Source organism: Pogona vitticeps, chromosome ZW-PAR, assembly GCF_051106095.1.
Source record: "Pogona vitticeps strain Pit_001003342236 chromosome ZW-PAR, PviZW2.1, whole genome shotgun sequence".
Taxonomy (NCBI): domain Eukaryota; kingdom Metazoa; phylum Chordata; class Lepidosauria; order Squamata; family Agamidae; genus Pogona; species Pogona vitticeps.
This window is the reverse complement of record NC_135800.1, coordinates 7,204,401-7,232,336: the sequence shown is the minus strand read 5'-3', so window position 1 is coordinate 7,232,336 and position 27,936 is coordinate 7,204,401. Positions and strand designations below refer to the sequence as shown.

Sequence of the window (27,936 nt, the reverse complement as noted above, 5' to 3'; positions counted from 1 at the left end):
TCTTTCATGCAAAGTATAGAAAATAAATTTCCAAAGATTTTTCAAACATGTGGGCTTTGCAGCAGAGTGTAGCCAAAATGGTGCCCTATTATCCCAAGCAGATGTTTGAAACAAATAAAGAAATAAACAACAGCAACGCGGGGGGAATGTGGCAGTTATTTCAAATGTTTAATCCATCCCACTTTATTTCCAATGGGAGCCTGGAGCAGCCAACCAAATATTAATCCGTAAAATCAATCCATTAAAATAATCAACACACAGTTATACAGTAGGACAAATTCCAGAAACGTCAATACACCAAAATGGCATGCTGGATAGCTCAATATGCTTGTCTAAATAATTCTTTTTTTTTTTTTAAATATAACTTTCTTTCTAAAGATTTTTTTTACCATCAAAGTTCTGAACATTCTAGAGGTATTTACAAATCACTCAGAAAGGTGAATGGACAAGAAGAAAGACACAGAGAGGGGACAATTAAAAATAGGTTTTAATCCCCACCTTTCCCTATCGGAGGCCCTCTAAGTGTGGGCTAGACTACAGATCCCATAATCCGCAGGCAGTAGGGTTTGTGGATGAGCTGCTTTGCAGGCAGATTAAAGATTCTGCAGGCAGACAAAAGATTCTGCAGGCAGATTAAAGATTCTGCAGGCAGACAAAAGATTCTGCAGGCAGACAAAAGATTCTGCAGGCAGATTAAAGATTCTGCAGGCAGACAAGATTCTGCAGGCAGATAAAAGATTCTGCAGGCAGACAAAAGATTCTGCAGGCAGACAAGATTCTGCAGGCAGATAAAAGATTCTGCAGGCAGACAAAAGATTCTGCAGGCAGATTAAAGATTCTGCAGGCAGACAAAAGATTCTGCAGGCAGAATCACAGAATTTGGGGTACAGGAGGTGCAGTTGAAGCAAGAGCTAGAGGAGAAGGGAGTTCAGTCCATCACAACAACAAGTTAGAACTTTGTTACACCTTCACTTTGGAACAGTCGTAGAGGAGACAAGTATCCTTCACAGGTGACCCAATCCACCAGGCCTTTCCTCTGTATGAACACCCAACTTCTCTGCATCCCTCTTGGGTTGCAGGCCCCCTTCTAGGTGAATCGGGCCCATGTGGGGAAGCAAGCTGAGCAGGCTGAAGAGTTTGATTTGTGTCCTTCCACACTTGCTGTTCCATGATTACGCTAACCAGGACACCAAAACCAGAAAGATTCGCTGTCTTGGGATGTGGAAAAACTGTGGGTTCAAGGGGACCAGGGAAAAGGTGAGGAGCAAGGTGTTTGGGGAAAGCTACTTGCCGGATAAACCATAAGCAAGCACAGTTTTGCCCGTTCGAACTCGGATCTGGAGGAAGCCAAAGGAAAAGAGTTGAGTAGGACATCACTCAGTTCCTTGTGTCTCCTTGTCTTTTGGAAGTACCTCCGGATCGGTTGTGGAATGGAAGTTATGGCGTGGAACAGCTGCCCTTACAGACCTGAAAGACAGGAGAAAACAGCTCAGCATGGCCTAATTTGCAGAGAATAAATATTTTTAGGCAAACCTCTTCTGATTCCATCCTTTCTCAGCATGGTCTCCTCCAGATGTTAGCAGGACCCATGTTCAGGGTGATCTGGAAGGCACGGGGTTGCAAAATGATCCTTGGCTTAACAGTCTGGTATGCTCTAGTAAGCCTGCCCTCCTGTAGCATGCAAGGGTCTTGGAGGAAGTTTTAAAAAAACACACGCCATGTGGGCGTCACCCTTGCGAAGCACCTTTCTGCCCCCAGAAGGTGGGGTACCCATGAAAGGCCCTCAACAGAAGATCTTAAAATCTAAAGCAGGGACGTATGGAAACAGGCCGCCTGTCAATCATGTTGGCCCAATGGGCAAAAAATTGCCCAAAATCAGTATTTGTAACCTGAGCCTGCAAACTGACTGAAAGACACGGCCCAGCCGATATAGCCTGGGCCTTAAATAGTCCTAAAGCACAGTGGTCCCCAACCTTGGGGCCTCCAGATGTTCTTGGACTTCAACTCCCAGAAATCCTGGCCAGCAGAGTGAAGGCTTCTGGGAGTTGTAGACCAAGAACATCGGGATGCCCAAGGTTGGGGACCACGGCTAAAGCCCATCCCTGATTAGTAACCCAGCTTTAATCTGAGCCGTTTGCTCTTTCCGGACCACCATCCAGGGCAGTTCCTGGGGGACTGCATCGCAGTAGTCTAAGCCAACAGCCAACGGAGAGATCGCAGAAGCCAGACTATCACTGCACCACAGCTGTCCAGCTAGTTTGGAAGCTGCTTTGTGTCGTAAGGTGGTAACAACCACACCTCTAGATCTCCAGATCACCTCGCTTGGCGACTTCACATCTGTGTTGGATAGCAAGGGAGGGTGCTTTGAGATGCCACAAGATAAATAATAGGGGTTCGAAGCAAAAATTCCACAGCCGCAGCTTTAAATAGGGCTAGTCTTAATTGAAAAGGAAGAGGGAAAGGCCTGCTGTTGTCTTCTTGTAACTTCTGAAAACCGCAAAAGACGGTCTACCTGGCACCCCTTTCCCTGGCTTCTGTGATTTTACCAAGGGGAAGGGACTGCAGCAGCGCCTCAGAAGAGCTGCCCCCCCAATCCCAGCTCTGCCCAGCTGCGGAGGAGAGCGAGCCCGATGTTGCTATGCACAGCTTAGCAACATGCAAGATGTATTCAAAGTGGATAATGAAATTATCGCGGAGGGAAACAATGGAGTGACACTCGAGGAGATGGGGGTGGAGGGGGGGGAGGCCGAGGCAATCGCCTCCTTCGCCAAGATGGAGGGTGGGGGGGGGCGTGCGCAAAGAGACACTCCTTATTGTCTGTGCAAATATGTGACAACACGATTCCCTTCCTGGGCAAACACTCTGCGAGGGTCTCGCCTGCCCGCATAATGGGGTGTAATGAATATTGACAGAAGATCATACCTCCATAAAGCCATCCAGAAACTAATTAGAAGGGAAATGCGCGCATTTGTGGGGAGACACAGAGGACCGCATTGTCCAGAGAATGGGCTCCTAGAGGTTTGAAAGGAATTGATGGGGTTACGGAAGGACAGAAACACCTTTCGAAATCCATACAAACAGAAAGCGCTGTCTGTTACTGCGGTCCATTATCGGTTTGTTGCTTTAATAAGAGGCTCGCCTTGGCTCGGCTGTTAGCAGAGGTCCAGGGACAGGACGCAAAGACCGATCGTGGTGGTTTTTGGAAACAGGAGTTTGAAATAATCTGAGAGTAAGACACAGAGTCTTGTGAGTTCCGGAGGATGCAGAGATTTTACTCAGCACTTACGTTCAGGGACGGCATCTAGCGAATCGACAGGATAAATAGGCGACAAAGCTGTTCACGTTCCCCTTTCTGGCCCTGCAGGATTGTCCTGCTTTTGTGGGCTTGTTACGGACCTCACTGAGCAGGTCCTTTAAAAAAATTATACATATATATCTATATACATAGATAATATATCTTGCTGAAATTGTTTGGAATGGGAATGTTATGTCTGTTCCTGGACGCCACTGTGGGCTGTTTGCTCGGAAGGCAGCAAAGAGAGGGAGGGAAATTGTATAAATAAATAAAGGAGTGCAGCTGTGTCAAAATGAGAGGCTGGCCCTGGTATATATATATATTTACTACAAAACCCAGCATCCCCAAAAGACTAACATTGCCAACCTAGCGGCCAAAAATATCTGCCATAGCCTTTGCCTTGCATTTGCAGTAAAGCCTTGATCTGGGTGAGATGGAAGACATTAAAAACAGCAGGACAAAAAGACTAAAAATGAAATGAAATGGACTGTTGTAGAAATTTGCTCTGGATTGGAGAATCGGGCCCCATTCTGCCTGACGGTATGTCTTTCCAGATGCAGTGCATCTGTCTCTGGGAAGGCTGGTTAAAAGGTACCCTCTTTGCCCATCTAAACAGTAAGTTGGAGGCAGATGGTTGACTTTGTAAAGACCGAGGACTGCCGTGAACACATGAGCAGTAAAGCATCTCCTGCCATCTTAGAGGCAAAGAAGTTTGATTCGGCCTCTCGAGCCTTCGGCTAAATAGAGCCGGATTGATACGAAGGTGCTTCTTCGGGACCGCTGGTCTCCTCTTAGCCGCCAACGGATGCCAATCTATTAGGGAGGAACTGATTTTAGGGGGTTCTCTGCCAGGGTTCGGCCATCGATTTGGTAAGAAACGATGCTGCAGAAGCCGAGCCCAGTTGTGAAGGGAAGGGTCGGTTTGGGGGGAGATGGATAACAAGCAGAGGTCTACGAGAAAGTGGTCATCAAGGACCTACACCAGAGGAACAATAGGAAATGGCCAGGGCGAGCTCAGACCCACAAGTAAGGTAGGTTGGGAAGAGGGAATCTCTATTTATAAAACAATTTGCAAAAGGCTGGGAGCTTTATTGAACATGGGGGTCAGGGACCTTTCTGTGCTCACAGCACCTGGGCTGTTTTTCAGTGTTCGGCACGTCCTCCCCCACACAGGAACAAAACACACCCTGTTTCGTTTCCTCCAACCCCCCCATCTCTGCTCTGAACACAAAGCAAAGAAGGTGTTGACGAGGGCCATGGGTTCAAGCAAGCACTACACCCACCCCCAGCCCCAAATGCAAAAGAACTAGGACGTCTTCCTGGTCTTCCTCTTAGGCATTGAAAGCTAGGAGGGTATTCTTCTTTTTTTAAAGTAAAGGATGGGAGTTGTCTTAAATGGGAATGAGAAGGAAAACCTGCCAACACAGGACACGGGGGAGGCCGGGATCTGAATGTGTACCTGATGATTTGAAGGCGGTCAGCTGTACGGCCTGCAGTGGGAGAAAAGAAAAGACGTCTCAGTGGGAGGACACGGGCTTAACACATTTTTCCGAAGTGCAGTTTTTTCACACAGCTTTCGTACCGTTTCTTCTGAGCCCCAGAACTCAGCTTAATGTCTAGGATGGGAACTTTTGCAAACATGGGTAGGTGGGTGGGAAGAATGACAACAGGTGGGCTAAGCAAAGCTTTTGTGTGACCTAGGATGGCTTTTGGGGGGAAGGTTTATCCATGGGGGGAAAAAGAGGGGCAGAGGCAGGATAAATAAACACCTTCTAATTGTGCAGGTCAACGCTGTCATTTCTGACCCAGGGAAGATTTAAGGATGCGGGTTGTCCCGGATGACAACAACGTGGTGTAAAGGTTAAGAGGGTTGAAATAAAGTGTAGGAGATCCAAGTCTAGTTCCTGCTGAGGTGGAAAGCTCTCACTGGCTCAGTTTAGGCGGATATTTTCATCCTCTTGTTCTACCTCGCAGGGTCCTTGAGAAGGCCGAAGTAGGAAGCAGAGCTGTGTATCGCCCCCCCCCCCTTTGACCTCATTTGAGGAATTGTGGGATACACATTAAAAACGTTGCTTTTTGCATTTTTTTAATATACCTGGGGCTGAAAGAAGTACTACAATGGGCACACATTATAAGGAAAGAAGACAAGCGTTGTGTCTTTCCAGACCTGCCCATTGAAAAGATTAGATTTTCGTACTAGAAATTCTTTTCCATTCTGGGGTAAAAGAACCACTGTTTGTTTTTTCTTGGAATCAAAAGCTCCAGAAGGGAAGTATTCCCACAGAATAAACTAGACCAGCCTCTTTTATGGCTAAGCCAAGCTTCCTCACACCCACAGACCTCTGGGTGAGTCTGGACTACAACTTCCATCACCCCGAGACAGCTGTGGGAGTTCGGTTTTGTTTTTAAAATAAAGTGAATTTCCTGAAGAAGGTAAGAAAAGCTCTATAAACTTTTTGTGTTTACAGTCATTCTTATCCAGGGTGGAGGAAGAGGGGGAGTAAAACTGAGATTAGAGGCAAACCCAATCTTCACTGGAGGGGAAAAAAAAGATATTGTTTAAATCCATGGCCATCTGCGTCTCTCTGTTTGCGCCTGTGCACATTTTCTGTAGCTCCATCACTGCGCTGTGAAGCAGCTGGTACTGGTCGGCCTCTTGAAAACGCAAGCGTTCATTCTTCTCTTTTAAAGAGATGCAATTTTTAGTCCGTAGGCTGCAGGTATGTTAAGAACGGGGAACCGAAACGTGTTCGTTTTCTCGTCCTAGAAATTGGTTCTGAGGCTCTCCGCTCACTTTTGCCTTGCCATCTGAAAAAAAGCACTCTGAAAACGGCCAAAGAACCATTTCCCCGGATTAACATACATGCCTATGTGGATGTCAGAAGCTTGTGAATTCAGCCCTTCAGAGTATACAGGACCTGAACTGTTCCCCTTTTGCTGTTTTCAAGCAGGGGGAAAGGAAGCCCCTGCAGACTGCAAGCCCGCCGGCTTCTCTTTTTTTGCCTCTTTGGCCCCCAAGATGAGAAAGCCGAGCTGACCTTGGCATTAAAGAAAACACACACACCTCCCTCTGATTAAGTGCAGCCTCGCCCTGGAGAAATTAATCTCTTTAGCTCACCTCTAAGACTTGGGTGGCTAGAAGCTTAGCAATGACGCGGATTGTAGGATCTGACACCTGGACGTGGCGGGGAGCGGTTGACCGGCGTTCGGATTGCATTACCTGCGCAGCTCAGCCAACGGGGCAGATGGCTCAGCTTCTCCCCCCCCCCCAAGGCATACGCATCCTTGCCTGCCGTTCCCTGGGCCCCGCTCCGGAGATAAAAAAGCATGCGGCGGCTTGGCAACCGGTGCCCTTGGACGCTGACTGGATGGAACATTCCATAATCCTTTATTTTATTTTATTTTAATTTTGTGCCACAGCGAGCGAGGACCATAGCAGAAATGTAATCTAATTTTTTTTAAATAATAATAATGTGTGTTCTTTCTTCCTCTTCATTTCCTAGAACGCTTGGCTCAAAGGCAACAGGGTAGGGGTGGGTAAAATGTGTAGGGGAATCAGCCAGCTTTTCCTTTCCTCTGCTGGAGTCAACCTGGGTCTGACGCAGCCACGGCTGGCTTTAAAAGTCGGCGGACAGGGAGGGAGACTCCGGTGGCCGCGACCCTTACAGGCACCTTAAAGACTAACTAATATATTTTAAGGTGAGCGTTCGTGGGCACGTCCACTTCATCGGACATACCGAAACGGAGAGAAATGTTGAATGAAATATCAGTTTCACACTAAATATCCGTGGGCTCCTGGATGTATGTTATATTTAAATTTACGGCTTTAGGGCTCTGTTGTAAAAATTCCTTAGGAGACAGAAAATAAGACACCAGGGCTGGGCAAAGGCTATCGCTCAAGAGAGATAGGAGGGGAGGGGTGGGGGTTTTGAAGACCAGGGATTCACTTAAAACTCAAGAGAGAGAGGAAAAGAGAATATTAAATATAGGTGGAAGAAGATGGCAGAAGGATAGTCTTTTTTAAGAAGGGGTGGTGGGGAGCGGGGGAGAGACGGGGCTGTGGGAAACTGATCTCAGCTCTAAAATGGGCTGGGGGACAGAATGGGGGGCCATTTCAGGTGCCTGTGGATGCAATGTCAGGAAAAAGGGAACATGGCCCAAGATTAGGATGTGGAAACCAGCTGCATTAGAGCTTACTATGAGACAGATCCTGCATCTTGCTTCTTACAGAGAAGTGTGTGGGAGGGGATACAGATCACTGCAGAGAAGGGGCTGGATCGTTCCAAAGACCCCCAATGTGAAACCTTAGCGGGTATCGCTATTAAGTCAGTGAGGTGTGGCCTCAGACATTTCCCTAGGGTTGTGTTCCATTCTTCTCTTAGTGAGAACAATGAGGACTAGAAACATCAACTATGTTTGGTGAAAGGCAGCAACTCAGAGGTGAAAAGGAGCAGGGCAGGCATGCTGCAGAGGGTTGGATGGCCATCTGTCAGGGCTGCTTTAGCTGTATTGGCAGGGGGTTGGTCTAGATGACCTTTGGGGGACCCCTTCCCACCTCTACCATCCTGCGATGATACCATTCTAGAATTACACCACCTGGACGGGAGTTGGGTACCTACCGGGCGCTCCGGTGACATCATGGAGGAAAGTCCGATGGGCATTTTGCCCCCGAAGTTCCCTGCAATGGGAAGAAAAGAGCATCCGCTAGGATGAAAAAGAAACGGGGGGGGGGGGAATAAAATTAACATCAAAGAGGGCTGCTGTGGCCTCTCTCCCTCTGCCCCGTACCTTTGTGGCTGCTGTCCTTCAGCGTGGCCTCCTTCTCCGTGGCCGGAGAGGTTGCGTTCTCCGGAGCGGTCGTACTGAGCTTGCCCATCTCCCAGGAAGTGTTTCGAGGACTAGAGAGATAGTTGATAGGGTGGGAGCAGTTCTGGAACGGGAGGAGAAAGGAACAGCAAAGCACTTTCGGGCATGGAGCAGGCGAGCGGGGTGGGCATCCTTCCACGTGCGGCCGAACTGACCCCGCGAGGGTCAAAGCCGTCCCTCCGTTTGTTATAAACACTTTGGAAAACCAGTTTTGGATTCGAATCCTGCCTGCATAGCCAGAAGACGGGATTTGGGGGAGGGAGCAGAAAGCCCAAATCGGACTTTTCCCGCCATGGGCCTTCCAGATCTGTTGGACGGTGATGCCTGCCATCCTCCCCCCCCTCCCCGTGACTGGGGAGGATGGGTGTGGTAGTATGAAACAGCCAGGAAAAGATGGTCTAGGTGGTGCCTTTGAGGTGGATTTTGTGTGTGGGGGGGAAGATGGGCAGAGAGACCTTTCTGATGGGAAGGGTGGGATCGAAGGTCCATTTCCCCAGATCACCTTGCAGGAGACGCCCCGTCGCCGGACTTACGGTGAACGAGAGAGCCTTCTTCTTTTCCTTCATCCGCTGGATGGCGTTGCGCACCTGCCAAGGGAAGGCAGAGGTGAGAGACCCCCTCTTGTCCCACAAAAGAAGGGCCATTCCACAGAAAGTGCCACGGGCTCGTTCCCCGTGGTTTCCCCTCGAGAAATGACGGGTTCTCATGAGAGCGAGGAGGCGTTCCTTTTGGGGGCCGGTGGCTGGCACGAGGATGCTGCGAGCGGTCCTCCCAGGGAAGAACTTTTTCTAATCTCCTTCTCAGAGGTAGGGAAGCAGCGTCTGGGCAGAGGCAGCCTCTCGTGAGTGCTGCTCCTGCTCCGTCCTGAGCTGTGGGGATCAAGTCTCTGCACCCTTCTGCGTGATAGCCTTTCGGGTGTTTGAAAAGGGCTGCAAGCCTTCCTGATCCTTCTTCTATGTCCTTCTCCTCTCAATCATTCCTTAACAGGCTTGTTCTTCAAGGTGACACAAGATCCACCCTTACCTGTATTGGATCTCTGCACAATGGCTTGGTAAACTTTTTCTGGGGGGGGGGCACATGCCCCCACATGACCAGACCGATGAGTAGAGCCAGAATCCTGACTAGATGAACCCTCTCTCTCCCTCCCTCCCTCCCTCCCTCCCTCCCTTCCTTCCTTCCTTCCTTCCTTCCTTCCTTCCTTCCTTCCTTCCTTCCCGGAAGGGGTCCACACCTGCGTGAGATGGGACCCAGGGCCACAACGGCCCACCTCCTACCCCTGCGCACGTGTTTCACTCTTCACACCCTGTTCCGCCTTCTAGGATCTAAACAGGGCACCACCGACCTTCTGGGGCAGCTGCCTCGCAGAAGGCACTTTGGGGTTGGAGGTTTCTCCAGCCCACATCTGTCAAAGCTCCTCCCCCAAAGGACTAGAAATGTGGGGCTTGTTAAAGGTGATCAGAAGGCGGCCCCGGCTCTGGCAGCAGTGCTCCCCCCCCTCCAGTCTCACCTCGCTGTTGTAGATTGCGTAGACCAGAAATATATAGAGACCCTGTTTAAAAGAGAGAGAGAGATTGTTTATAAACAAAGATGCACTGTCTGTGGTCATGCAGATATTTTTCAGACTACATTTCCCATCATCTCTCACAATGAGGGCAAAGGCTGTTGGGAGTTGTAGTACAATGTCATGTGTGGAGGGCCACAGGCTGCCCCATTTCTGTTTTAAAAGGAGACTGTTGCATATAGAGAGGGTTTGATTTCCCCAAGGCCTGCCATGCCGTTGAGCAAAAATGAGGCATCTGTGGGTATATCTATGGGGCTAGACTTGGGCTCCTTGTTAGCTGGCTGCTTCGACATGGTAGCCGAAGATACTATCTCAAATCAGGCATTGAAGGTTGATCCAACTGCTGGTCCCATGAGCCTTGATACCTGGAAGGGAAGACAGCCATAGACGCTGGTGACTCCAGAGTCATTGGGGCGGTGAGTCCATGCCAGGTTTTAGTCCAGATCTGCGGGCACTCTCCAAGCTCCATTCCCAAATAGTTTGAGTAACTTAGATAGCTCTTTTTAAAGTTTGGATTAAAATCCGAAGCAGATGGACCACTGTCACGACAGTGGACCCACTTGCCCTACCGGAGAGGGTGCCGTTTTGCTCTTTGATTCTGCCAAGCCCAGCCGGCTTCAAGTTGGCCTGACTCTGCAAATGCCATCAGTGACTGACGGCCCTTCAGGTCGGCTGAGAGACATTCTGAGTTCAGAATTAAAGACCGTAAGAAGGGGAGGGCGGCCTCGTTTGGTTGTTTTATACGTGATCCAATATTCCAAAGAACCACCATCCACATCGAATCTAATGTGACTGGCATTTCTGCCCCCCTCCATGAAACATGTAGTGTGAAGTTTTTTTTAATGCATTCTTAAAATGGTTCAAAACGTAGCATGAACATCTCAAAGCTGCTTTAAAATGCAGAGATTTAACATGTATTTTAAAACACCATGTTTGGTAATTTCTTAGACCTTACATTTTATATCTTTATATATATATATTTCTAAGCTGTGACACAGTGACCTATGCAGACTGCTCCCCCCCTCCCACGCGCCCGCCCTCTCTCTTGCCCCTGAAATTTTGCTAACGGAGGGAGCCTGGCAAACTTGGCGCTCCTAATTACATTTCCAAGCCTCTAAATCATGAGGCTGGAAAGACAGCTTAAAAAATTTACACCCTCCTGGTCATCTCCTTGTACTCTTTGCTCCGGGTTTATTTTATCAGGAGAGGCTGTGGCTTGTTGCTTCTCCGCCTGTCCTCCACCCCCTACCCCGACCCTTTGATCAAGATTTGCAACCAAGGCTTTAATTGGATCCGACACCCCCTGAACCCATTCCAACTCCTCCATGGGGCAAATGCCGGGAGGAGACATTGCAAATAATCCCAATGGCGGAGGCCCCAGGGATCTGGATCAAGATTTTACCCAGGAAGGGTGGGAAAGCACTTATTGATAAGGAAAGGTTACATCGCTAGGCAGATCAATCTTTTCTTATGAGGCTTCTCTGGGCAGTTTTATTTCTCTAGATAAAGCTGAAAGTACAGGATCATGGCAGGGTGGTTTGGTAGACCGTTCTCTCTTCCGCCCTGCAAAAGGAACTTTTTCAAACCCTTGAGTTAGGAGGAATGTGAATCATCAATACAGTTGAAGCAAAGATCTGACTTCCAGACTGGTCTTGAAATGGGGAGGGGGAGCGCCATTTTGCCTTTGTCCTCAGGCAGCCAAAAGCCTTGGGGTGGCCCTGAGGGAACAGATGATGCGGGGTGTCTGGATATGGACCCAAAGGAAGAACGATGGGAGTGCGGGCTGAATTAATTTCTTCTTCCTCTCTCTATTGGCTTCTCAAAGCTTGCTGATACCTTAGGGCGGGAAAAGCACTTTGTACATGCTCAGAGGCAAAGCATTTTGCTGTTGCGGCTGTTGCACCAGAAGCTGTGGCTACTGGTCAGATGGTCGGGGTGGCATTTGGGCTTTGTAGGAGAGGGAAAACGAGATGATCAAGAATCTCTCTTAAAAGCTGACCTTCCGAGGTGACTCACCTGGAGGGAGTTCAGCACGATGAAGATGTAGGCCCAGGTGACGCTGAGATGAACGAGGATGCCACAGACCCAGGTGAGACCGAGGACGGGCAGCAGGACCAGGACGGGCTTCGCGGTGGCCCTGGCGAAAGGGAGCAGAAAGATACAGCGTGCAGAAATACAGAAAACAGAGCGTTAACGTAGCCACAGGCCACCCTCAAGTCTGGGGGAACATACCTTTGCACCTTCAAAATTTACACGCAGTTCCACAAAATAGCATCGTAAAAATCAAGGCATGTATTTGCCAGCCATGATATTTCCGTTGAACTTTAAGTAAATTAAACTTTGATTGGATCTGATCCCTTTTATTTTTATCACAAATTAAGCATGTCCATTTGTTTTGCGGGGGGAGGGGAAGGGTATTCTGTTTTATGTGCAATCCTAAGCGCTGGTGTTCTTTGGCTTTGTGGTCTAAAAAAAATAAAATAAACTTGACTTTTCCAAAAAGGCAGCTCAAAGCTGTTCTAGCAGGGATCCAGTGGGGGAAAGGGATCGGTAAACAAACTCCATTCTGCAGCATCTCACGAAACGTCCCCTTCTGATATGGGGGGTGAGGGGGTGAGGAAAGAAGCCTCGAAATCTAGGCGCTGCAGCCGCCGATGGAGCGGAAGATTTTTCGAGCTGAGCCTTATCTTGTTTTTCTTTTTCCTTTCATTTATTTTCGAAGTCAGTGGTTTCCCAACAAGAGGGAGAAGCCAAAACACCAGGGCTTCGCTGGAGACAAACCAGGAAGGTTTGCAGCCTTCTGCTGCTTTTGCTGGCCAGGCCGGTCCTCTGTTTATAAACACAAAGGAGCCTCAGAGGAAGTTCGTGACATCATCCGGAGGGGACCCTACCTCTCACGCACTCCTTACCCCGCGCCACAGGGATGTCACCCTGCCCTCCACGGCCAGCCTATGTCTTCAGAGCCCCGCATTGAGGCTGGCTTATTGATCCATCAGAGGGAACGGCGTGCGTCTGATGGCTCAGAAGTGGCGCTGGTGTAACAGCAACAAGCGATTCTCATCTCAGGGCCCTTATCAGAGTTTGGGGGAAAACAGTCTCCCGAACAGCAAGAGGGCAGAGATGACGAAAAGGGAGCGAGGGTTCCAAAAATGGAGTTGGCCGGAAAGTTTATCTGACATCCAATTTCATTGATTTGATTTAAGCCAGGAGCCATCCCGTTAAAGCTGGTAGCCAGTTGGAGGAAAACGAACACAGAAGGATCCACTTCATGCGTGGTTCTTTTTCGACAGTAGCCATACAAGGGGAAGCCAGCCAGCCCCCTTGCACAACGGTAAAACCCTATTATTCACAACGGATCAATAGATTGCAAACGCAGATCACCACACCAAAAGGAGACACAGCCCCCCTCCTGCAATCTCTTTAACCAAGAGACTGGTGTCGATTATGGATATTCAATCGATTGTAATGCAACTTGATTGCATTTGAAATATAACTAATGGAATCCATAAAATATAATAAAGTCACACCGTGTAGTTATTGTCGTTCTAACCATTTGTAATATTGGGTTAGAACATTATTAAAGCCTATGTTAGCATTTTTAAAAAATAACCAACACCATAACCCAGGCACAAATGGCAAAACCTTTAAACATAATTAGCACTGCAATTTTTTAAAAGCATGCCATCATGCCTTACCTTGAGTCACTTGATCTCTGAACCTGACTTGGGCTCTACGGAAAAGGCTGGATTATCAATAAAATAATGGCTAAATAAGTATATAATTATAAATATATTTAGAACATATTCAATCATGCTGAAAAAAGGTAAAGAATTATCATGTATCTGCTTCACAGGAACACTAAGAGAGTCTGCTTACTCTCGAGCAGTGGCTCCTAACCTTGGGTTACCCAGATGTTCTTGGACTGTGATTCCCACAAACCTCATCCAGCACAGCTGGTGGTGAAGGTTTCTGGGAATTGTGGTCCAAGAACATCTGGGTTATCCAAGATTGTAGACCAAGGGTGGAGACCTTGCAGCTTTAAGGGGCAGACACAGCCCGCAGCCTGATCATCGATGCTCCGTAGCCTAATTTCAAAAGCTCTGGTGCAATTTAGCATTTCAACCTCTGCTCCTTTCTTGGGAAGGATAGACTGCACACCCGGCCAGCTTTTCTTTTCTTCGATGCCCCATGGAGACTGGTAGCCCAAAGAGGGGCCCTGTAGACTCACCAAATCTGGAGCCCAATCTGCCTCTCCAGACTGCTCTTTGGGGTCAGCATCCGGGACCGTCGCCGTGCGCTGGACACTGTCACCACCACCACACGGAAAAGCACAAAAGTATTAACCTACGGGAAATGAGAGTGAGTAGTCGGGGGGTGGGGTCTCATGGAAGTAAATATGGAGTAGCCACTGGCCACGGGGAGCTGGTGGATCTCTTTATTTGGTTATATTTCTCTTTTGTTGTCCAGGAAAATCTGGAAATGCTCCCTAAGGATCCCTTGAGTTCTTACTGTCAGGACGAAGAGGACGGGACCGACGAAGGCCCAGATGATGTCCGTCTGTACGTTCAGCCAACAGTGGTTGTCCGCCACGTATTTGTTGAATGACGTGGCCAAGGTCACGCCGACGATCACGACCGGAAGTCCTGAAAAAGACAGTCCAGAGTGGCAAAAAATGAAGGGCAGATGGTTTTATCTCACATCGGACCCACAAGCCGGTGGCCCTATGTTGTCTTTTTTGGGGAAGGGCAGTCCTCCTTTTAAAGGGTCCTGGCTTTTGAGGAACCAACCAACACAAGTCGGGTTCAGAGATCAAGAATCTCAAGGAAGCGAAGAGGAACAGGGTCAGTGGATCTGGGATCCAGCGAGAAGAGAAAGGTGAATTTGAGGCTCAAATAATAACCCAAGAGAAAGCCAGCCGAGCTCTCTGGCTTTCCATTCCCCGCGCCCTGAATCCCCGAGCAGGACACAGACCCCATCCGGTCACGTAGTAAAACCTCATCCTCCGGTCTTCGCTCATGTTCACGGCCACCACTTTGCTCCAAAGGAGAAGGCCTTCGACGAGCATCCAGGCAAAAGCCGCCATGAAGAAGAGGTGTAAGAAGGCTGTGACAGCAAAGCACACCCCCTGGGGATAATCATCATCATCATCTTACAATTGCAAAACTGGAAGGGACCCTATGTACCATCATGCCCAGCCCACATGAAGGAGACACAGTGGGGAATCGAACTCCCAACCTCTGGTGAGAAGGAGAAACAGAGGTCAACCACGAGGTCTTCTGATAAAGAAAACCAGCGGCATTTAGGTTTTCAAATTGTTATTTTCTGGTCTCTGCCCAACCAAGGGGCCCGGAAATTCGCCACCCCTCCTGTGGCCCTTCTAGCTTCCTACCTGATTGGTTTTGGCCAACTCACTGAACATGAGGAGGATTTCAGCGGCCGCCAAGGCAAAGATCAGGTTTTTGTGAACTGTCGTCCTCTCGCTCTTGGGAACCCTGCCAGAAGAGGGAGATTTGAACTCAGGACCCGCTCCTTTTCTCTGGGCTCCTCTCTTTCCCCCCTCTTGTGCCAGCATGATGGGGGTTGTTGCCCCTCCAAAAGGGAACTTCCTTGGCCTTTGAGCAGGCGGTGACCCCTGACTCTTTCTCCGAGACAGACCAAGATTCAAGGAAGGAATGAGGCAGCCCCCGTGGGCTCAGCCTCCTCTTCCCCCTTCTCAGAGTCTTCAACTCTGCCCCTGCGCCGGCTTTACCCGACGGCCAAGAACAGGACGAAAGTGACAATGAGAGCGCAGAAGGACACGCCGCAGCCCACAAAAGTCAGGGTCTTCAAGATCGACTCCTCTTCGGCACTTCTCTGTTCCAAGAGAGGGGAGAAACTCATCAAGGAAGGGGCAAGTCACGGGCCATCAGCAGCCCTTGGCCTGATTTTAACACCTTGGCTAGCAACCAGGCTGCTGGGGAGCCTGACGGTTGGGTAGACACGTAGAGAAAGGGACAGAGGGAGGGAGGGAGGGACGGAGAAGAGGTGAGACGCCCAGCCAGCCCCGGCTTCCACCCTAAGAGAGGATTCCAGTAGGTTGGCAAGCTTTTCCCGGGGGTCCGCAGCCCTTCTGCCCTGCCCTGCCCGCCCCCATTCGTCCCTCCCCCTCCTCCTCCTGCCACCTCTCACCTGCACTTCATAGACCTGCAGGAGCACGGCAAAGTTGGTAGTATGATTACAGGAACAGGTGGTGAATTCCGCATGGGAGCTGATCACCGAGCAGCCTGCGGTAGACCAGCTTCCGCCTCCTTCGGGACTAGAGTGTGAGAGGGACAAATGAGACGGGGAGGGCGAGGAAGATGCAGAAGCGCCCCCCCCCAAGGCCCCACCCACCGACACCCCCTGAGGCTACGGAGTCACCTGGGCAGAAGCATAGAAGGACAGGTCTCAAGGTTGATGAGCATTCTGCAACATGGCATCCTTCTCGGGGTGCTGGACTACAAAGCCCATTGTTCCCCAACCAGTACAGTGACTGGGGAAAGACTGGTCTGCATAATCAAAATCTGGGATGAAGCGGGTTACTCTCCAGTCAAGCACTGGAAAAGCCTGCTAAAAAGGTGGGTGGTTTTTTTTAAAACCCGTTATAAGCAGATCTGAGAAATAACTGCTTACAAGTTAGGTACTCACCTCTAGGTAAACACTTTGGAGATGGAAGGGGTATCTACATTACATTTCAAAAATGGCATATCAATAGTTACAAGATTACACCGTCGTTTCATGTCACAAAACAATGTTTTCTAATTACTCTATGCTGTAGAAGGGCCTTTTCAGGAGTTTCTAGACGCTTTTTGAGAGAAATTTGGCAAGTTTTGGGCCTCCCCTATGGTCCACTCTTAGCGGCCAAGGAAATACTTTATATTCAGTTTTTTGCCATTGTTGTCGTATTTCCAAAGCGTAATGTCAGAGGGAACCGGAAAGTACCTGTATTAAATTGAAATCAAATTATTAAATTGGAAGCAATTCCCAGGGTGAGTGATGGATTATGTCTTTGGAAAAGAGGATTCAAATCCCCCGCTCAGCCATAGAAACTGACTGGGGGAGTGGAACGGTTAAGGTATGGTTTTATCAGTTATATTCACCCCCCCGAGTTTTTTTTTTTTTTTTGGCCAAGCAGGATTCGAACTCAGGTCTCCTCGGTCCTAGTCCACCACTCTACCCACCACACCACATATAATCAGACAATATGTCCCTGTATTTTCTTTTAATTGTTTGGCTGCTGGAAAGGGCAACCACAAGGCCGGAATGAGATGCACAACACAGCAGACTGCTTTTGCAAACTTATCCCCTCTAAAGTAACACAACATGTTCCTTTTCTAAAACCAAACAAAAAAAATTAAAATAAAATGTTTCAAGTGCTCCTAATTAAGCTTCTTGGCCACGAGCCAGGTGGGAGGCTGCCAAGAGAAGGATCACTGGACCCTGTCCTCTGCTGGGGAGGAGAGGATCAGGGGTCACAAATATCTATCACTCAAAATTTGCACCCAAGTTTGGGGGGGGGGGCGTGCAAAAGATCTCGGTTTGAGAAGCGAGTTCAATGGGGCGGAAAGAAGACGAGGAACGAGCTAACCATGTCCTGTGCCTGATGATATTTATGTCCAGCCTGACATTTCGCATTCCTTACGGCCCATAATTCTCCACGCAGCTCTTCTCTGTCCCACCCTGGAGGCATCAGTCAGGGGAAAGGGGTTCGGGAAAGGTTACGAGTCCTTGCAGATAATGTGGCCCAAGAAAGCCTCCCCAAGCAAGGACGGCTCCCTCATACGCCACATGTCTGGCAAGGGTGTAAGAACAAGCATATACCTGTCCATCAGCCTCTGATAAGGTTTACACTGCTTGGACCCATGGAAAGATACAGAGGGCGGAGAAGCTGATTTCCCCAACCCCGGGCTCTCCAGAAAGCTTTGGATCATTGCCCACTTCTCTCTCTCTCTGTGTGTGTGTGTGTGTGTGTGTGTGTGTGTGTGTGTGTGTGTGTGTGTGTGTGCTGAGTTGGTGTGGGACGGGACTTAATAAAATTGCCACGTTTTTGCCTCTAGACTCACACACAGACAGAGCAACGTAGTTGGAGTTCCAACCTGGTTAGCAGGGATTTTGGCAAGTCTTTGAGTTTAAGTCCCGAGTTCAAGTCTTTGGTACCAAGTCCCAGTCTTTGGTACCTGGTACCAAGTCCCAAGTCCAAGTCCCTGTTAGAAACAAGATTTCCCCCCCCCCAGGAAAAAGGGAGGAGCGGGTGGGTTCTGAATCACAAGTTGAGTCTGTGTCATTGAAAAGAAAACCCCAAGTCAAGTTGCTAGTCCTGTGACTCAAGTCCCTGCTGTTTAGTCTGTTCTTTGGCAGCTGGCTAACCAAGACACTTGCCCACTTGCCCTTCAGGTCTCTCTCTCTCTCTCTCTCTCTCTCTCTCTCTCTCTGGAAAATAGCTCACCTTCTGCTGAAGTTCCAGAAGGCACAAAAGGGCATCACCAGCTCGTCCGGGAGAGCCTGCCAGAGGAAAGGGTCACAAAAGAAAGTTTGAACATCCAAGAGAAGAAATTCTGTAAAAACTGGCACTCCAAACAAACTGTTCTCGGGAAGAAGAACACAGAAATGGGGTGGGAGGAAGAGAAAGGAAGGAAGGAAGGAAGGAAGGAAGGAAGGAAGGAAGGAAGGAAGGAAGGAAGGAAGGAAGGAAGGAAGGAAGGAAGGAAGGAAGGAAGGAAGGAAGGAAGGAAGGAAGGAAGGAAGGAAGGAAGGAAGGAAGGAAGGAAGGAAGGAAGGAAGGAAGGAATACAGGGAGGAGGAAGAGAAAAGAGAGAGACACAACATGGAAGGGGAATCCTTGTCCAGCTTCTACAGCATCTCCTTTCTGGCTATTTTTCTCCCTTCACCTCCCAGGGCATTTATCTCCAAAAATTCCCCAGGTCCTGCCTCAAACCTCACCTGGGCCTGGTGCTGGAGACTATAACGGACGGACGTGCTGATTTCCTCGTAGTCGCTGACCAGAGAGGAGGAGATGATGGAGGAGCCCACCTGGCTGCTCAAGTACCTGGGTAGGAAATTAACGTATGCTGCTCACTTCCTTGACCCACTCCTCACAGAATGGGGGGGGGGAGGTCATGGACTGAGCTGGGGGGGGAGAGCACCTCTTCCCAAGATTTCAGGGTGGATAATGCCCTCCCTGCTCTGCCCCCCCCCCACCATGCACCTATTAGCAAAGAAAATGACTGAAAGTCTCAGGCTTCTTGGATGTTGCAATGGGAAAGCCACCAGCGCCACCTAGTGTCCTAACATCAAAATGACATCAATCCACCAACCTATTGCTTACGGATCATATATATCGGGGAAGCCTCATCCTGTCATTGGGTATTTGCATCCACAGGCTCCTGCTTAAAACTCTGCCCCTGGAGCAAAGCCAATGTATATGCAAAAATTCCCAGCTCAGTTTCCCCTTGGATTTTGGGCAGGTTCTTTGCGTAGTTCTATAGAGAAATTCCTGCAAACTTCACAGAAGGTCATTCCAGCTCTCCTGCACCTTTTCTTGCTAGAAAAAATGGCCATCGCCATCCTAAGCACAAAAGATTTTTGTCCTGGCAACCCTTCCCTCTAACACAGAATATCAGCCAAGATATGGGGATGGCACAGCTTGGGAAAGTTGCTTTTTGAAACTCCAGATCGCATCCAGTGAGTCAAATTCTGCCTTCTTTGGACCATCTCCCCACCCCTCTCTGCAAACCCCCAGCCACCGACCTCCTGCCTCCATCCGACACTGCCGCGTCCTCGAACACAGAACTTCTGCTGGCCAAAAGCCGCTGGAGGGAGCCATAGCTGTACCAGGTATTTGTTATTGTGATTTGATTCAGACCTGGACAGGGAGGAAAATGTAGGATATTTCTGGTAGAATCCTGGCAGAATCCAGGGGGACGGTGGTGTGAGCAGAGCTGAGATTGGGCTGTGAAAGGAGCCCAGGGAGGGGGGAGGGAGGCAGATGCTCACTATCATCTCCCCATCACCACAAACAAGTGGTTGAGGGGTAAACACCGAACTGCGGGTGCTCAGCCAGCCCCCCCCCAACACACCTCTTTCTCTTAGCCTCTGCATTTCTTCCGAGGGAACCTCGATCCGGTCTTTCTCATCACGGTGCTGGTGCGACATCACATACTCAGCACTGCTGGGTGTGGACCCACTGAGTTCCATACGCTGTATTTCGATTCCTGGCAGGGACAGAAGCCAAGAATGAAATGCAGTGGAAATCTCCAGAAAGCCTGGGCTGCTCCCAAGAAAACACCGAGCCCCAATATAGACCACAAAAATAAATTTAGCAACATAGCAAAGTTACCCAGTACAGCAGGACCACTATATTTGTGGGATCAATACAGTTGCCTGAAAATACTAAATTAGAAATAGACGTTTCCAAGGTATATAGACGTTTCCAGGGTGTATTACCAGAACTGGTCACTAGAGGGAACCAGAGAAATAGACATTTCCAAGGTATATTACCAGAACTGGTCACTAGAGGGAACCAGAGAAATAGACATTCCCAAGGTGTATTACCAGAACTGGTCACTAGAGGGAACCAGAGAAATAGACATTTCCAAGGTGTATTACCAGAACTGGTCACTAGAGGGAACCAGAGAAATAGACATTCCCAAGGTGTATTACCAGAACTGGTCACTAAAGGGAACCAGAGAATATGTTATACAGTATATAGGGTTTGCATAGCCATGGTTATCAGCATCTGGGGGTCAGGTGTTGAACCGATGCCCTTTGGATATCATGGTCCTACCATAATACAGGAAGTCATGCTCCACATGTTGCGCTCTTGTGGTGCCTGTGTGAAAACATCGCCCTACCTGGCTCTCTCTTAAGCAGAGATATAAAAGGAAACCTTGGGAGACAGGATTCTATGGCTAATTTTACAAGGGAATTTGTGTACGTCTTGATGGCAAATTGCCGCTCATTAACGAGGTGCACCCTGGAATGCAACCAACATCTTGTTAATAAGCAACAATTTGCTGTCAAGATTTAGGTCTATTCCTTTTTGCGTGATTTTTTAATTTCTCTTGTGTGTTCCGTGCTGTCACAGAACAAGTCATATAGTGACACTACTAAGGTCTTTCAAGGTAAGTGAGATATTTAAGGAGTGGTTTTACGAGATCCACTCCCTCAGTTTCCATGGCTGAGCAGAGATTCGAACCCTGTTCTCCAGAGTCCTGATCCATCACTCTATCCACTAAACAAGCATAAATCGGCAAGGGGCAAGCTGATTAGTGTCATCGTCCCCACCAATTAAAACATCCCAGCTTTTCCACCTTACCAGGGCTGGTGTTACTATCTCCACAGTAGGATTCTGGGTGTTCAAATAAAAAAAATAAAATAAAGGAATTTTGTCCACCTCTGGTGTAAATAAGGAGGTGAAGCGCCTTGGCTGTCTCTTGCTCCCACAATTGCTCACACAAGGTCAGATGCCCCACTTTGCTCCAACTCACCAATGTTTTTATTCTGGAAAGCAACTCTTGGCTTTTCCTTGCTCAGGAGCTGGTGGAGGCTGGAAGCCATCTTGTCCACGTTTTCGACAATGCTCATGGGTCCACCGATGATCTGGAGAGCCCGGGCGCCGTGGGAAGAAAACCAATGAGACCAACCAACCTCTCCAGCCCCCCCACTTCTTTATCATCTGTTGACTGGATTGGGCCGTTTTCTGTGGTGAAAACCCTCCTTAAAAGTGGCTTTCCGCCCACATCAGGAACTTTCACATCCTTCAGCCTGACCACATTGCCCACATAACGCCCTAACAACGGCGAGTCCAGATTTAAACAAGGCTCAGCATCTTACAATCCCCAACAGACCCTGAAATGAAATCGAAGCTCGGAAAACATGTTTTTTTTTTAAATGTTTTGTTGCAGAACGGTAAAGAAAAAGAGGAAGAAGAAAAAAAATCCAGAAAAGGGAGGGAATGCCCTTTGAATTAGATGGCACCTCGAATGGAGGACCGTCCTTCCTAAAAGAGGTCATGCAGATGCCCTGGTAGGACCATAATCATGGCTTTGCCGGCTGATCCTACAGAAGAGGAGAAAGGTTGAATGCTTTCTGCTTCTCTAGTGCGTTTTCATCTTGGTTCCTCCAGATCTCTTGGACTCTCCTCAGACCCCTTCCCTCCACTATTATTCTATCATCATCATAATTTTTACCGGCTTTATCTCAGACCATTCCTCGGCGTTCCGTTCCTCCAGGAGGATGCCGGTGACTTTCACGTAACTTGAACCCAGTTGTTCCAAGCTGGCCATCTGTTCTGGATCCTTGACCTCCAGGTCTGAGACCTCTTTCAGCAACTGGAAGACACCTAGGAGAGCAGCTGCTTCCAGAGGTGGCGGGTCAACATCTGACAATACCGTCTCCACAACCCTGAGGACATCGCCAGCAGCTGAAACGTTCACCTCTGGCTGGACATTTGCCTGGAAAACATCCTCTGGAATCTACAGCCAGGGGGTCAGAAAGCAATGGGGTTAAAATGGGATCTTGAAAAGTTACTTTGTAAAGTAACTATAAAAGTAGTTTGTTCCTTTAATTGTTAGTATTCAAAAAATTTTGCCTATATGAAATTGCGGCGATTAACAACAAAAGCCACAAAATATTATAATCAGTAGCAATCATAAGAATTTGATTGCTTTTTAAAGAACTAAATTCCTTTCTGATTCATAACAGAATGGCATAACACTTAGCAGAATATATGTCAAAATACATCTCAAACAGCCTTAAAATGCCCTTTAAATTAGGTCTACACAGAACTTCGAAAGTCACTTTTTAAAAGTAATTCATCCCAATTAATTATTATTATGTTTGAAAAGTAATCCATTTTCTTTGCTCTTTACAAAGCTGAAAGACCTACAAGCTGAACGACTTCCGCTGAAATGTCTTCGAACAACACTCAAAGCGAACATTTAAAAATAACTTCACATCACCTGGGTATCCTGCTGGGCGAGGGACCCAGATCTTAGACTCACCACTGTTGCGTTGGCCCATGCATTAATCCGTGCAATGAGTGGCGGGACGGATCTGGACTGCATTTCCTTCAGCTGGAAATAAAGTTCTGCAGAGGAAAACCCAAGAAACAAGGCGACACTCAGTTTTCTTGGCAAGGAACTGTTAGTGCAAGGACTGCAAAGAGCCTGTTACTAAATGATCATCATGCTTCCGAAATTTGCACTTAGGCTTATAAACGGACATTTGTACATTGCATGGAAAGTAGTTATCCTTGGTTTCTGGTACTCGTTCCCTCTTTCTTTTATTGACGAGGTACAAATGCCCCCCTTATGTGATCTAGAAATACACAGTGAGCAGGTTGAAACAGCAACTCCCCCTCTTTCAATCTATGGGGAGAAGGTTTGGCAGCTCTTCACCCATGACAGCCAGATTAGAAACACCCCATAACAATCATGTTGGGTGTAAAAGCGTTTTTAAAATCACCGTCCTGCCGAGTTTGCAGTAAACGGAGATTAAATGTTGAGGACCACTAGAATAAATGGGAATCCTTCTGTAAAAGATAAAAACAATCCGCTCTACCTTTTTTGTAGTGACAGACAAACGGCAAGGCCTGCAAGCAAGAGGTGTAATCCAGACTTCCCTGGGGAATGTTAAAAACCCGACATTCTTCCATGGGTCCTACAGGGGCAGACAGATGGACACACACTCAAAAGCCTCCACAATTTCTTATAGGAGAAAGCAACGGCCATGCTGGGCTTTGATTTCAAATGGCGCAACCCTAAAATCATCTTCATTGTTGTAAGTTGACCTTTTGAGCTATAAAATCTGGCCACAGACTTTCCAATGATGGCCTTGATAACATTGGCTGTGCTGCTGTGATGTCACGAAAGGTCCCCGAGCACAGTGAGAGGAGAGGCGTTGCCACGGAATGTGCACAAGCACTGCAGCTGGCGCAGAAGAAGTGAGAGGTCAGTCTGAGGTGCAGAAAAGGCTCACCAAGGGCCATAGAGGGTGCAACCTGAGCAGGAAGCGTGGTACTGTATAAGCAGCCATGAAATCGGAATGTGATGAAGAAAAGTGAAGGGACAGACAGTTAAAAGCAGGCAGGATGGAAGAAGAGAAAGAAAATAGCTGTGAAAACAAGGAGGGCATGAATGGGGAGTGGGATAGCATGCAAATTCAGAGGTGTTGGTTTCAAGGATGCATGCATGGAAAACGTGGATGGGATTGGAACCAGTCTCCATTGGGGGAAATGTTCTGAAGGGGGGTAGTGGTTTATGGCCAGTTCTACGAACAGGAACATCCATAGACCACATCAGAGCTTGGGTTCATCTCACCGGCTCCTGGAGGTTCTGAATGGCAGGATCCGCTCTCCAAGGTTTCAGGGATCAGGCCCGCCAGCAGCAGGTGCTTCCTCCTCCCCATGGGCTAGGGTCTCCCACCCAGGTGGCCGCCTGCGTGCTGGGCTACGATTCTCGTCACTCTTCCTCCCCCCCCCCGCATCCCTCCTGCCAGCCCCCCCATCTCCGTTGCAGACCGCCCGTGGACAGCCGACACAGGCAGAACACCAAGATGGGCTTACCGGGGCATGTGAGTTGCACGGTGGCCTGCTGGACGCTGGCTTCCACTTCAAAGATGTCGGTGCTCCAGCGAAAGACAAGCCCTTCCTCAATGGCCAGGCAGGAGCGCACTCTCTCGACCTGCTCGTGGCTTAACGCTCTGCGCCAGACATGCAGCCCCGTGATGTTCCCACTGAAGGACTCTTTCTCCTTATAAGCCCCTCCCAGGGAGTCCTGGTCCTGCCCAATGATGAAGGTCCCGTGGCCGTCCACGGTGTGGGAGGCCGACAGCCCCCCCGAGGAGGCCTTCTGCTTTCCATCGGCGTAGAGGGCCCACGTCCCGTTGCGCTGGTGCCACGTGACGCAGAAATGGTGCCACTGCCCGTCGGCGTGGAAGGCCGGCAAATAAGGCGAGTGGTGCCCTCGGAGGATGATGGCAAACCGGACAAAGCCGTCTTCGTCCACAAAGCCACGCACCTGGAACTCATTGATGAACGCCGGAACCGCGTAGGAGAAAACGGTGGAGATTTCTACAGCCGCTCGGTCCCACTGGACGTGGCCGCAGGCGCTGACCGCCGGCATGGCCGGGAAGTCCGCCAGGACCTTCACAAACTTTGTGTCCGTTTTGTTCCTGAACACCAGGATCGGCACTGAGTGAATCCCTAGAGAGAGAGAGAGAGAGAGAGAGAGAGAGAGAGAGAAGCAGAGGATGTTGAAGAGTTCAGCTTATAAGAACCTGGAAATGCCTTTGTTTGTTTTTTAAGCTATTCGTCTCAGAATTTCAGAATGGTAATGCGGTCCAGTAATACCACCTTTCCAAGAATATTGGAAATAGGAATATTGAAATAAAAGGTCCAGGGAAGTAGAAATGATGATGATGACAATGATGATGATGACAGTGTTAAAATGAACCAGTTTAGGCAAAATTGGGTGGTTTGTAGGAGAAAAAAACATGAACAAAGCCTTAAACTCCTGAGAGAAAGGGCAGGAGGGCTCAGTGGTTTAGGCGTCTGGCTGTGGAGCCAGAGGTCAGGGGTTCGATTCCCCCCAAAAGGGGCCTCCTTGACAGGAGCTGTTGACTTGATGATCTAGAGGGTGCCTTCCAGCTCTGCAGCTCTAAGACGATAATGACGATGATTCAAAGCAATAAAGAAGGTAATGGTGATGATACAGAAGATAAACCAAGATCCCAGAAAGCATATAAACCCTGATATCATGGCTTATCCTTCCGCCCCATGATTGCAAACTCCAGTTCATCTCTTTAATACTCCTGGGCTACTCACGCCGCAGCTTCGGTTTCTGCAAATACACCTGCCCGTCGTTTAACCAGATGGTGCTCCGGACTTGGCGAGAGTGCAGATTTTTGCCAAGAGAGGCCAGCTCGCCCGCCCAGATCTCCGACGGCAGCTGAGCAAAATGCTGCTGGCAGTATCCCTGGGCGTGCCACCAGTCCCGAGGGGAAGAGACGTATTCGTACACATCGCCGGGTGTCTCAATAATCACAGAGGTGGTCTCAAGACCTGGAAGGAGGAAATAAGAGGAGGAGAAGCAGGAACAGCCGCCGCGGGCCTTAGCAGCAACGCCAAGCTGAAACATTTACTGATTTTATCTGGAAGCAACAAGATTATCCAGGGCACCACTTTGAACACATCTGACCTTGTCCGATTTTGGAAGTTAAGCTGGGTCAAGTCTGGATAATTCTTGAATGGGTGACACTCCAGATAGGGTTTTGGAAAGGATCTGGGCGAGGGCCACCTTTGCTGCCAGTGAGAATGGCAACATTAAGCTGACAGGCCAATCTCTCGACACAGCGTAAGGATAGATTTTCTAAGTTACAAAGATGAACAGCTGTCCGATATTTGGACACCTGAAGCAGAAAATCCCACAGAATGGTTTACCCCCATCCCTGGCCGGAAAAGGCAATAACTAATAACTAAAGAAAAAAAGTCGCTGCTCTTTCATGAGTCTTAATTTCCGCTGTCCGAGGCATCCACCGCACTGCACTGCCTGCCCCACGAAGGATGCTCTAATGAGAGGCAGTGGGGGGCTCTGGATTGGGGGGGGTTGCAAAAAAGAGCCTTAGGACCAGCTTGCATTTCCTGCTGCCCCAAGGTTTAAACAAGGTCATGATGCTGGCTTTTCATGTCATTTTCCTCCTCGAACAAATTTTACTGTGACGCACCTCCACGCACAGATTGTAACACACTAACCTTTCGCTGTGTGATTTTCTGCAGGTATGGTAAAGCCGGACACATTTCCTGGGGGGATGTCAGTCTGTTGAGGAATTTAAACATCTTTTTTTTTCTAGAAGCAGAACCAACTATTTTTATTTCCTTTTTCTGTCTTGAGCAAACCCCAGGCAGAATAATCGGATCCTTTGGTTCCGCAAAGCAAGGTCCCTTCCCTTCTCTGCTCTTTCTTTGCTCAGGAAGGAGAATGGCATGCATAAAATAAGCGCCTCTGAGCATATGAAAAGGGCTTTTTCCTGTCTCCTTGGTACAAACACAACCCTTTTCTCTTTCTTCCTCCTTCCCACCTCCTTCTACTCCTTTGTTTGCATTTTAAGACTCCCTGGGGCCTCCTCAAGGAACACATGGGCAGACAATTGGCCCTTAAATTTGCAAGTTGCCGACCCTTCCTTTAAGATATTTGTAAGGGTTATTCTTTCTCTCCAGCTGTTTAGCCCCCAGCCCGCATTAAATCAGTCAGCAAGCCGCCGTGGGCCCTCCAGATCCTTGTTCTACCAGTTCCATCATCCTCAGCCGTGGGCTGCAGTGGCTGGGCTCAATGGGTATTGCAGTCCAAAACCAACCCCCAAAAAGGGCCATGTTGCCCACCTCGGCTTTCACGAGAACCACGGCTGGACTCTGCCAGGGGCCTTGCCCGCTTTGACTCCCACCTCATTGCCACTGAATGGGTAAACTTACCAGAAAACCGAGGAGTAGAAAGACACGCATCCCAGTTCTGCCGATCATGACGATGAACTGCGTGAAGGAGAGAGAAGCACAGCAACCCCATCGGTTTTGGCGGGCAAGGAATGGATGGTGTTGCGAAGTTCGGGGTGTGTCTTTCTATTTGATGGTCTCCATCCGTGGGCAGCTGGGCGAATCTGGGGCAGCGAAAAAGGCCTGCGGGACCCTAAAGCTGACCACGGGAGAGGCTGTGTGTCCGAAGAGCTGGCGCTGCGGTCCACGAAATCTTACACCGCCCAAAATGTGTACATCTCAAGGTACTACAAGTTTAATGTATAGCCTGCTTTCAGAACCGGCCGGACCATCCTGAGCGTGTCCCAAGAAGGAGTGGGCCCTCCGGCTGAGTCTTCGGCTCCCCTGAACGCCCAGGTGTAGAAGAAAATGGACCCTCGCTCAGCATTGCCTTTGGATGGCGAGCAGGGGTGGGGTGGGTGAAACTCTGGGAGGAGGGAATCTAAACGGTCCGGCCTCTTCCTGTACAACAGCCATAAAGGGACTGCTGTGTCTCCTCGGCAGCTCTCCGGAGCCTTGAAGGCCAGGGCCCACAGCCTGCTTTCTTGGCACCTTGCGGCTGGGCTGGCTTGCCTGAGCCACCCACCAGGACCGGTCCCTCCGGATCTACCCTCGCTGTTTTTGAGACCCTGCGCCAATTCCACTCGCGAGGTGCGCGTGTAAAGGGATGGA

General features: G+C 49.0%; 1 protein-coding gene across 1 annotated transcript; it reads right to left on the bottom strand.

Annotated features, from left to right (window-relative positions):
- Window positions 1-147: 147 nt before the first annotated feature.
- Window positions 148-27,559, bottom strand: ADGRD2 (adhesion G protein-coupled receptor D2). The gene is made up of 25 exons (XM_020793310.3): window positions 27,208-27,559; window positions 26,491-26,554; window positions 25,564-25,800; window positions 24,304-24,942; window positions 23,301-23,399; window positions 22,742-22,827; window positions 21,929-22,213; window positions 21,227-21,338; window positions 19,817-19,951; window positions 19,488-19,602; window positions 18,681-18,786; window positions 18,187-18,242; window positions 15,891-16,017; window positions 15,472-15,575; window positions 15,112-15,214; window positions 14,694-14,847; window positions 14,232-14,365; window positions 13,951-14,066; window positions 11,739-11,859; window positions 9,669-9,710; window positions 8,695-8,748; window positions 8,084-8,225; window positions 7,915-7,973; window positions 4,755-4,785; window positions 148-1,467 (listed from the first exon to the last, which is right to left on the bottom strand). Exons 1-25 carry the CDS (start codon window positions 27,253-27,255, stop codon window positions 1,460-1,462), a joined length of 3,177 nt encoding a protein of 1,058 aa, XP_020648969.3. The 5' UTR covers window positions 27,256-27,559; the 3' UTR covers window positions 148-1,459.
- Between the last annotated feature and the right edge of the window lie 377 nt (window positions 27,560-27,936).